The sequence below is a fragment of the Penicillium griseofulvum genome, assembly GCF_001561935.1.
Source record: "Penicillium griseofulvum strain PG3 chromosome Unknown contig_91, whole genome shotgun sequence".
In the NCBI taxonomy this organism is placed as follows: Eukaryota; Fungi; Ascomycota; class Eurotiomycetes; order Eurotiales; family Aspergillaceae; genus Penicillium; species Penicillium griseofulvum.
In genome coordinates, this window is record NW_024467450.1 from 283,230 (window position 1) to 293,499 (window position 10,270).

The 10,270-nt window shown below is 47.8% G+C and overlaps 4 protein-coding genes across 4 annotated transcripts; all 4 read right to left on the reverse strand.

Annotated features, from left to right (window-relative positions):
- Nucleotides 1-447: 447 nt before the first annotated feature.
- On the reverse strand, nt 448-2,591 carry PGRI_064300 (transcription factor domain-containing protein; the record flags this gene model as incomplete). Its single annotated transcript, XM_040794144.1, has 5 exons — nt 448-858; nt 909-1,254; nt 1,312-1,891; nt 1,943-2,440; nt 2,582-2,591. The coding sequence occupies 5 exons, from the start codon at nt 2,589-2,591 to the stop codon at nt 448-450; spliced, it is 1,845 nt and encodes a 614-aa protein (XP_040649394.1).
- Nucleotides 2,592-2,985: 394 nt separating this feature from the next.
- Nucleotides 2,986-4,071, reverse strand: PGRI_064310 (threonine aldolase family protein; the record flags this gene model as incomplete). The annotated part of the gene is made up of 1 exon (XM_040794145.1): nt 2,986-4,071. The coding sequence occupies one exon, from the start codon at nt 4,069-4,071 to the stop codon at nt 2,986-2,988; it is 1,086 nt and encodes a 361-aa protein (XP_040649395.1).
- Nucleotides 4,072-5,257: 1,186 nt separating this feature from the next.
- Nucleotides 5,258-7,256, reverse strand: PGRI_064320 (uncharacterized protein; the record flags this gene model as incomplete). The annotated part of the gene is made up of 3 exons (XM_040794146.1): nt 5,258-6,886; nt 6,950-7,114; nt 7,167-7,256. 3 exons carry the CDS (start codon nt 7,254-7,256, stop codon nt 5,258-5,260), a joined length of 1,884 nt encoding a protein of 627 aa, XP_040649396.1.
- Nucleotides 7,257-7,995: 739 nt separating this feature from the next.
- Nucleotides 7,996-10,048, reverse strand: PGRI_064330 (Alkaline phosphatase-like, alpha/beta/alpha; the record flags this gene model as incomplete). The annotated part of the gene is made up of 3 exons (XM_040794147.1): nt 7,996-8,575; nt 8,631-8,924; nt 8,985-10,048. The coding sequence occupies 3 exons, from the start codon at nt 10,046-10,048 to the stop codon at nt 7,996-7,998; spliced, it is 1,938 nt and encodes a 645-aa protein (XP_040649397.1).
- Between the last annotated feature and the right edge of the window lie 222 nt (nt 10,049-10,270).

Here is a 10,270-nt window from a genome sequence, read left to right on the forward strand (position 1 = left end):
TAAACAATGAAGACCAAAAAAAGAAATCTCTCCCTCGGGGAATCGAACCCCGGTCTCCCGCGCTTATCGGTTTTAATGACAAGCGGAAATCATCACCACTAGACCAAGGAAGATATGATGGCTGAGTTACTGCTCGGCCACTTGGCTGGTTGATGTCAGATCCGCTCTTTTGGGCCTAATAAGCAAATTTTAGTCATCCTACACATACAACAAAAAATGTGTAGAATGCATGCATTCTCCAAACTTAATCTAAATTCCTTATGCTTATTAAAAGGCATATTTTTATTGCTATTCCCCTGTAAAAATTCAATATGCCAAATGCAACCAAATTATGGTGATATATATCTACGACAAGGATGTATACAAGCCATACGACATCATGTTGAAATGGTGATTTCTGGTGTTGCAAAGCAACGAATACCCCCTCAAACCAAAGAAAGAGCATCGTTATCTAAGAGATGGATTTGGGTCAAACAAGCCCGAGTTATACCACAACCCATCTAAGCCCGCATCGAACCCAAGGGACCACGACCCATCAATAAATGGCCATTGGAACATATCAGTTTCAAAGTCATGATGGCTACCCATAGCAGTAGTCTCTCTGGTCAGAAAGTTGGCTTCACCACCAAGACTAGGCGACGAAGTTCCTCCACGGGCATGTGAGCTGGTATCGCGGGATTCCGATGTTCGCGCTCTAGTCGCATACGCATCCCTGCTCGGACGAGATCGGATATCACCGTATTCATCCAGGGTACCTGCGAGGGCGAATCTTCTGGGACTGTGCATTCCAGACTCGGAGTGGGCTTGATTACTCTTGACTGTTTCGTAGAATCGATTTGCTTCTTGGACCGTTCGCCACTGATTATTGTTAGCTGCGATGTTGGTTAAATGTGTTTTGAAGTACTTACCCAGCTGCGACCAACGGGCCAGAGTTTACTTAGTCGCTCGAGGTAGTTGAGATTTCGGCTCTTTTCTTCTTCGGCCCGTTCGAGGCCGCCCGGATACCGCTGTGGTGCAATTGTCCCATACATGTTGATATGGGCAGCGACAAAGACACTGAAGCCAGAATATGGTGACATGACGGGTGCGCCAGAGGCGTCTAGTGCATTGAGAATACCCCCGATCCGTTGAGCGGCCTCAAATAATTGTTTGATTGTATCAGGTTCGCCTTGCGCGTTATCGCTTGTGCCGTGGAAGACGTCAGAATGGGGCTTGAGGTTGGATAAGAAGCGGTCTCGGTGGAGAAAAAGGATGCTGAAAGAAACAGAGTTAGTATCGCTACCTAGAATGCGCCAAATAGAAAGTAAATACCTCATGCAGTGGACCAGATTGATGTACGCAAACAGCTCTCCGTACCCAAGTGCCACGTGTGACTGAACACTGGTATCTGGGAACCGAACAGTTACATCCTGAAGAAACCTCCATTCATCCAGTTCCTTCTTGAGGACTTGCCAGGTTAATAGGAGTGGGGATGTAGTCGAGTCATCTGATGACAAAGAAGCCAGCGCCCGTCGATGTTCGTTCGCAAATCTTAGGATTCGTACGAATATGTCGAATCCTCGAGTGACAATTGTGAGGCCATGCTCAATCGTAAGATCATTCGCTAGCAAACAGTCTTTATTCATATCAGCAGGCATCAACCTGTTAGCTGGCGTATGATTAAATGTGAAGTCCCGATCACTGATAGGGAGAGGAACTGAGATCTGGGAGAATGATAGCGCAAAGTGCTGACGGGCCCCGGAGCTCAGCTCACAGTCTTGCGCAAAACAGCACCAGTAAGTTCGGACTAGCTGTTCGTACTGTGTTTGAGATGCATGGAACTCTTGAGGATTGTGTTCCATGCTGTCATCTGCCATCTTCAGAAGGGATTGAATCATGTATGTCGCCATGCCTGGAGCTTGTCAGCGAGTGATCTGCGACAAGTTGGGAATTCGATACATACCGCTATACATCCAAGCTTGATATGGACGTCCAGTTCCCCACTCATAGAACGAGATCATCACGAGGGACTGGGCAAGGTAAAGCGAGGGGGCCTCAAGCACGCGCTGGGCAAGGTTTTTGCGTGCATAGTCGGCATATATTTCTTCTTCTTTGAGTTCATCGCTGTTCATAAACCGCACACACAAGGAAAGGACCGAGGCCACAAAGACGGAGTCCACGGAATGGACGTTGGATGATATGTCAGAGATTAAAGAAGGGTAATGAAGAAAATTGGTAATTGGAAACTTTTTTCTGTAGGTTTCCACTGCGCTGATGACGACTGCGGGTGACAGCGCTGCTATGGGATCTTTGGATGGGTCTTGAGCGACGGGAACATCCTCAGTAGTGCTCCTTTCTGCATCTCTAACTCCCGGCGATAGGACAGATGACGCCTTTCGTTTCCTTGGGGTTCTGGATGAGACAGTATCCCTCCGTGTCCTCTGCCTCGAGGCGCGGGGATCTGTTAAATTACAGCCTTGGTTCTTGGTTTTTAAGCAACGTTGACAGGGCGGTTGCCCTTCATGGACGCATTTGACTTTTGCTTGCCTGCAATAAAAGAATATAAGAGATGATAGGCCTAAAATCTCCGATCATAACTTACCGACAAGCATCACACGATATTGACAACCTCATCGAGTGTACATATGGGGAAGAGTGGAGTGGGCCGTAAAAAAAGTGGCTGTCAAGTACGGAGTATCGTGGGTCATATTAAGACAAACTCAAGCCATCGGATCAATGTAGGAGCGCAATTGCATTAATTCAACCATTTATGTTGATTAATTGAACTGCTGGACAATTGGACAGTTGAACACACGCCTGTAGGAACAAAAGTTACACGGATAACTTAGTATCCGATCGTGGTTAGCGCGATCAGCTGACTAGTCTAGATCTATGAAGAATTTTGATATGAATTTTGACACGACTGTTGACATCTTATTATTATATTATTATTGGGTGCCTCTATAGCGACAAATCCCTGTGGGGAACAGTAAATGGAGAGCCACTTCAAATATTGGTTGCCACTGTCCACTGCTGCACCCACGCATTGAACTTGTCAATTTCCAGCTCATCCGTGGCCCAGGACGTCACAAGCCGAATCACCGAGTTTCCATCATCAAGTTGCTCCCAGACATAAAATCGGAACCTGTCCTGCAGTCTCCTAATCAATTCCTGAGGGAGGACAACAAACACTTGATTTGTCTCGGTATCCGCAGCTAATCTATAACCCAACTCCTCGAAGTTGGCTGAGATCTTCTGAGCCATCTCATTGGCATGTGTGGCCAGTGCGAAGAACAAGTCCGATCGGAAGAGCTCCATGAACTGAACTCCAAGAATACGGCCCTTGGCCAGCAAAGCGCCATGTTGTTTGAGGTGGAAAACGAAACCATCGGCTAGCTGCTTCTTGACGACAATTGCTTCTCCCATCAGAGCACCGGCTTTGGTGCCACCGATCCAGAAAATATCGGTCATATCAAAGATCTCCCGTAGAGTGAGATCGTTCTTCCTTGAGCAAATTGCTGTGCCAATTCGTGCTCCGTCCATGAAAAGCAGAAGATTTGATTGTTTGCAAATAGCGGAGAGGTTGCTCAACTCGCGTTTTGTGTAGACAGTGCCAGTCTCTGAGGCATTAGAGATATAGAGTAGACGGGGTTTGGCCATATGAGGATAGAATTGATTTTGCTGGAGCGCCTTTTGGAGATTGGTAGGCGTCATCTTGCCGTCAACTGCAGGCACGAGGATAAGTTTGTGACCGGTTGCTTCGATCGCACCTGCCTCTTTGCAGGCGATGTGACCAGAGTCCAGGGTAATTACAGCCTCGTAAGGCCTTAGGCAACTAGCGATTGAAATGAGGTTTGCAGAGGTTCCGCTGGGAACAAAGAAGATATCTGCCTCGTCTTCATCGCAACCGATCTTGTTTCGGATCAATTGCCGGGCACAAATGCTGTATTCATCATTTCCATATGTGACTTGCTGTGTGGAGTTTGTTCGCAAAAGAGCTTCAAGGATTTGTGGGTGAGCTCCTTCGCTATAGTCATCCATAAGGCTGTATGGAAGACATGCCTCATCTTGGCATAAGCTCGTTGAGGGCATGGTGGATATAAAAGTGTGGAATTGGTTGAAGACAACAAAATGAGTTTCCAAGGTTGAGCTTTAAAGAAATAACAGACAGAAAACCAAGAAAAATTATTTGAACCAGAACGACCTATACAACGGAAAAAAATTCTCGGGAATAATTTTCTCGGGAATGTGCCACACTTATTCCCGAATTTGTACCGGGAATTCCGTGCGGGCAGGACATTTCCCAGTTATTATCAAGTAAATTTGTGGGCCTGGAACATGGGGTACCGCTTTACTACGGACTTTCCAATTGGGGTGAAACTGGTCTCAATAGAGATATTTCGAAGATATCTTGTGTAACATCCCTCAAATTGAGGCATCCATGTTGGCCCAGATTGTCTCCGAGACCCGACCTCCAGGCTTCAGACACTCTGGAATTGTGAAGCTCATAAGAAACAAGTCACTTGGGAATTCCCCTCACAGGATACCCCTCATGAGGGGTTATTCCCTATATTTTGTATCACCTCAGATTCGGTGAGCGATCTTGGGCTTGCATCACTATCAGAAGGATTGATACGTATCAAGTCAGAATACACCGCTATCGTGGTTAGATGTGATCCACGGGTCCTTCCCAACGCCCACATCGTGCAGGGTCGCGTGGTTGATGGTTTCAAGGCCTAGATCTCAGATCCACACCTGGGTGAATTTTAAAGAAATCAGGATTTATATGCTGGCAGGGATCAATTGTGAGAATATTTCAAAGTATTTCGTAGTATGCTAACTGAGATAGCCCTAGTCGGGCCTTAATATCCGCATGGAGGTCGTTGGCGGTTATGGAGGGAGAATGAAAAATATTCGAAAAATTATAAGATGTTAGGATTAAATTAGGCAAGGGATGATTGAAATAGACGACACTAGCGTATTCGGGTGACATGGCCAATCGGATCACCACTCATGCTCGGAGGTCGTTGGGTATGATTCGAGGGTATTATGTCGAGCAACTTCCACCTATACATAATTGAGAAACCCCATGCCGATTATCTCAACTGCATTAATATTTTTACCAAAAGTTTGACCGTGTGCCGGGTAGTCGATGAAACTAGTAGCCAGTACTATATACACATTGGACTTGATTCCACCAAAGACACGGAAATTAATGTACGAAAACCACCCGCAGATAATGACAGTGGTCGACGCTTTTGACAAAAGCCATGGAAACTTAATCCTCATGTGACGATGCAAGATGTGCCCGTTCCCCTGGAAGTCCGTCTTCCGTGCGAACACGCTGGTATAACCGGACCCGCCAGCCACGGATGACCATATAAATTGCTATAACGCCAGCAAACAGGCAAAGAAGCAAAACAAAAGAGAAGATACCGCTAATACTGCGGATAGAATCGTATGCATGCTTGAGGACTTGGATGGTCTTCTGTGTTTGGGTATCGACCGCATCCGATGCCTTGTGGTCAGACTTATCCGTTGTATTGTCTGCTACGGCGCTATCGCTTGTTTGGTAGACAATCGCTGGGTCAACCGGAATGGGTGTGCTTGACTTCCCTCTGTATCCGACAGCTTTCCAGTCGGGGAAATTGCTTCGGTGCATTTCGGACCTGCCTAGGACGGTGCCATTGGCATCTACTGCCTCAGCAGATACCCAGTCTAGATATCCGCGGGCAATATACATGGTTTCGAAATCGGATCGGGGGGTCTTGCCGATAAGGATAGGGGAGCCGAATTCGGAGGCTTGCGCGTAGAATTTCCACTCTGCGACATCAGTTGCACCGTTCCAGCTGACCCAGAACGTGGTCACCATGTTGGTTTCATCGGTGCCGTAGACAGATGCCACCATGTCTGGTGGGGCCGCGGGGCGACCGGTGAATTCGAATTTGTACCCGCGGTAGGATGAATAGCGCGAGGAGGTGAAGTTGGCGGTCATCAATAATTCTCCATCACCGGCATGTTCGGAAATGTATCCCTCTTTGCTCCAACAGGTGAACACATTGTCATTCGGAAGCAGCTGGGCATTGCCTCGTAGTCTCGAGAGCTGGCGATCAGGGCGGTTGTAGCGTCGGATGGCTTTAGCGGTCATAGGCCTTGCGCCGGTATCCAACTCGACAAATAGGACTGATGACACATTTTCCTCGTTGAATTCCTCGTCCGAGGCATTGTTCAAAAACGAAATGATATGATGTGTCCCATTCGATTCTATAAATTTCGCGTCGTGCTGCTTCGAAAAGGTGAAATCTTGCTCGAAATCACTGTATTTTCCACCCAGTCGCCACATGATATTTCCATCCATGCAGGAGATAAGGTAGATGGTGTTCGTGAACCGTGCTGAGATCAAGTAGTCCCCAATCTCATTCTTGTCAACTGAGTTGATATGAAAATAATCCCAGCCAGGCAGTCCCTCTGTCGGAGAATATGGGGTGTAATGGACAGTCTCGGGCATGGGAATGCGATTAAAAGAGTCCCACGACTGGACAACCTCGGCAGTGTTCATATCAATCTCAGCGTACCCACCGGTCTCAAGCCAAGTAGACTCTTTTGGACGACCAAAGTCCTCTAAGGTAATCTCATGAGAAAGGTAGAGCGTGACCAGCGCAGTCTTACCGTTTTCCAGAATGTTGAACTCGTGGATGTCAAAAATGCCGAGATCCGCCCGCAGAGGAAGCTTTCGTTCGACTTTATAATCCTTGTTCAGGACCATTCCATACCCGGAATCTACTTTCGGATCCCACGAGGGTTGCAAGATCATCGAAAGTTGTGGGTCAGGGCCGAGACTGTTGACGACTTTGAAATCGAAGACATTCCTGTTTTCGAATTGTTGGGAACCAGTCCAGATGAGGCGCTATTATACCGAAATATGGTCAGCCGTTGGGGTCTGTATCGTCGGGAACTGATGTAAACGCACTCCTTCTCCATCGTAGATATGGGGGCCGATCTGATATTGTTCGTACAAGGTGGACGGTGGATCAGGGCCCATGTGTAGGTAAGGAGCGACGAACCAGTAACCGGGGCTAATTCGCTCGCGGTTCTTGTACTGGACATTGAATTTCACTGCTCGAACATCGGGGAGCTGGAGAACGCGATGTTAGTGGGATCAAAGAATTTGTGGGGGTGGCACGTACCGTAACGAATGACATGAGGTCATCGCTGGAATATTGCGCCAGCGCGGTTTGGCACAGCCATAACAGCAATGAAACGCTCAAAAACAGCATTCTTTAAGGAGCGTGGTATAGAAAAGTCATGAAGAAGAGAAAAGGAAAGGGGACCATCGTTGGTCTAGACAAGGCAAGATATGTGCGGATCGAAGGAGGTCATGAACCAATGACAGGGGTTGAAGGGCCAAGGAAATGTGATTGTAATTGGACCCCCCTCTGACGAAGGGGTGAAACGTCGAAAATGTGGTGCTTTATTCATGCCAAGATCAATGATCATCTTCATGTGGATCACAAAAGGCAGGCCTCGTCAGCACTTCTCGGTTCCAGTGTAAAAATGTCACTGTCAATGCTCCGGCAAAGTATAAAATTGTTAGCACTGGAGCCCCATATCCAATTTCAGAGCATAATTCTCCGAAACTTATGCTCAAGTGCATACAACATACTTGAAACTTCTCCCTGACTTGGCACTTTATAAAACGACGATCTGCATTTCCAGGGGGTTACCGCCTTTAATACTGCCTGATTTCTATAGACCTACCCAATCCGATGTGTTGACTGTTGCCATCTGCCCTAAAATCGATGAGAATAGCAAAATGATGTCATATTCTGCTTATATACAGTAGGTCTACTCAACCCGAATATTATACACATCCAATAGACGCTGGGCAGCCAGCAGTGAGTCGCCTAAGGGGGAAAAAAGACATACACCTTAGAATGCATCCTATGCAAATCGCTCCAAGAACCAACAAAAACAAGAGAAAAAAAAAAACGAGCTGTCGCGATCGTAAACAGGACCTCACTCATCAGGATCGCGATAATTCCAAAGCTTTTTCCGCTCCGCAACCCACCAAAGGCCAACCTTCTCAGCCTTCTGAGCCCAATCAAAGGCCTCTGGCCCATGCTTGGAATGAACCTCCGCAGCAAGCGACCCCATAGTCCAGCCCGTAATAGGCTCAAGCTCGTACGGGTCTTTATTCAAGTCCGTGAACCGGTACTCAAAGTCATTGTTCAGTGGCAGGTTGAGGCGCCATGGCACAGCTGCGGAGCCAACACTCAGCATGGAGCCACCGGCATTGATAACGCCCATGTTCCAGGCTTCGCGGCCATTTTGCGAGGTGCGATATGGCCGGATGAGTGATTGGCCCTCGTACTCGTTCATCAGATCCAGGGCGATTTCTGTGTCATCTGCGTTGAGGGAGTTGGTGTTCACCAGGAGATCGAGAATTGTGGGGAGAATGGATACGGCGCTGCCGTTGACATTAAGATGCATCCGGGGTAATAAGGGATGGTGGAATACTAAGGGTACGCGGAAGTTACTGATGTGTGGGTTGTGGTAGGTTCCTGTGACGGGGCAGTCTTCCCCAAATGCTTGGCCGCTGTTTCGTTGGTTAGATGTCAGGTTTGTTGGTCAGGGGTGGGAATTGAACGTACTGGTCTCCCACGAAGACCGTTAAGGTCTCGTTGGCAATACCGGCCTCCTCAATCATCTTCATTAAGTCGCCAAGCCATGCGTCGACGAAGCCATTTGCATTGAGGAAGGCATCCATGTGCTCGTGTTGTGATTTGTGGAGATCCCCGAAATATTCTTCTCGTTCCCAGTCTTCAGGTGTACCCCAAGGGTGGTGAGTTGTGCTGGTGAAATGTGAAAGGAAGAGTCTTTTGTTCTGACGAAGTGTTTCGTTGATCATATCTTTGATGTAGGGGCGGGCCTCGGTTTCGGGATAACTGTACCAAGTTAGTATTTATACAGATAAAGCTGCGGGGGAATTTTGCTTGACAACATACCCAAAATAGTTGATCTTTTCCATGTCGTCATGGAAGTATTTCGCCTCCTCCACATCAATGTCTTCCGAGTACAATGTCTGGTTGAAACCGAGTAGATCCATAAGCTTGGTTTGAGCCTGGAATTCCCCAGTGACAGACTGCGCATAGATGGTTTGCCATTCCCGTTCGAGGTGACTGTCGGTGGAATTCCTAGAGCGAGAGGAATTCTTACGCTGGTTGAAAAGATCCATGATGTGCATCAAACATGGCTGGTATGGAATGATATCATTTTCATGCATAAAATCCACCGGGAGCGGTCCGAGACCACAGTAGTTGACAAGACGCGATTTAGCAGAGAGACTACTCCCTGACAATATCCCGTCGAAGCTGAGACCTCCTAGTCCGGTATCCGTTGAGTTAAGAAAAGAGCCGAAGCCGGATTGCTCCCCCGTAAGCATCTCTGCCACTGGGGTAAGCTGAGACAGTTTGTCGTGTAGGTCAGCTTCATCTTCTTCTCGGTATAATTCATATGAATCACGGATTTGGTTGTACAAGCGAGAGTCATTTTTGAGGGGGAACAGGTCCTTTCTGCCGCTCTCCAAGAACACAAAGACTATGTGGTTGATCGGGATGGCATGGTCCTTCAGAGCCTCCTGCAGAGGACCGAGTGGTTCGAGGTCAAGGTTGCTTATCCTCATAGGATCTTGAACGGGGTTATAGAAGTAGTGTCGTGGTTCTATTGTTTTGTTCTGGTTTTTAGAATCGGATTCATTTTCGCTTCTCTTGGACACGCTTCGAACGGTCGAGTCAGACGCCTGCAAACTAATTCCAGTCGTGTTTGCATTGGGATTTACAATCCACCTCTCAAACGCAGCAGGAAGAGGGCCGTGCGCCCAGGCTGGCTTATTATTTCCATAGGCAGTGTTACCCGAGTCGTCCAATGTCGGTGCCCACCCCTTGTAGTGACCATTGGCAGGCTCCCGATATTCCTCCGCCAGCAATTCAGGTAGCGGGAATGTTTCGATGGTCATGCGACGGGCCCGAGAGTGTTCTCCGAGCATGGTGAAGGGCAGAGCTCCCGTCATATGATTATATGGGATTGATGGTCGGATCAGCCAGAGTCCGATGGTTACTCCAGTACCCACAATCGTCCAAAGCCGAGGTCTATTTGACACCAGATTTCTCAGATCTGAGGGGCCTGACAATACACCGGAAGTGGTGTCTCCGAGTTTATGGAGGGAGCATAGCCAACGGGTCATGAAATTCCAGATCCCCTGGGCCATAAGCCATGAAGCCACCGAGATCAC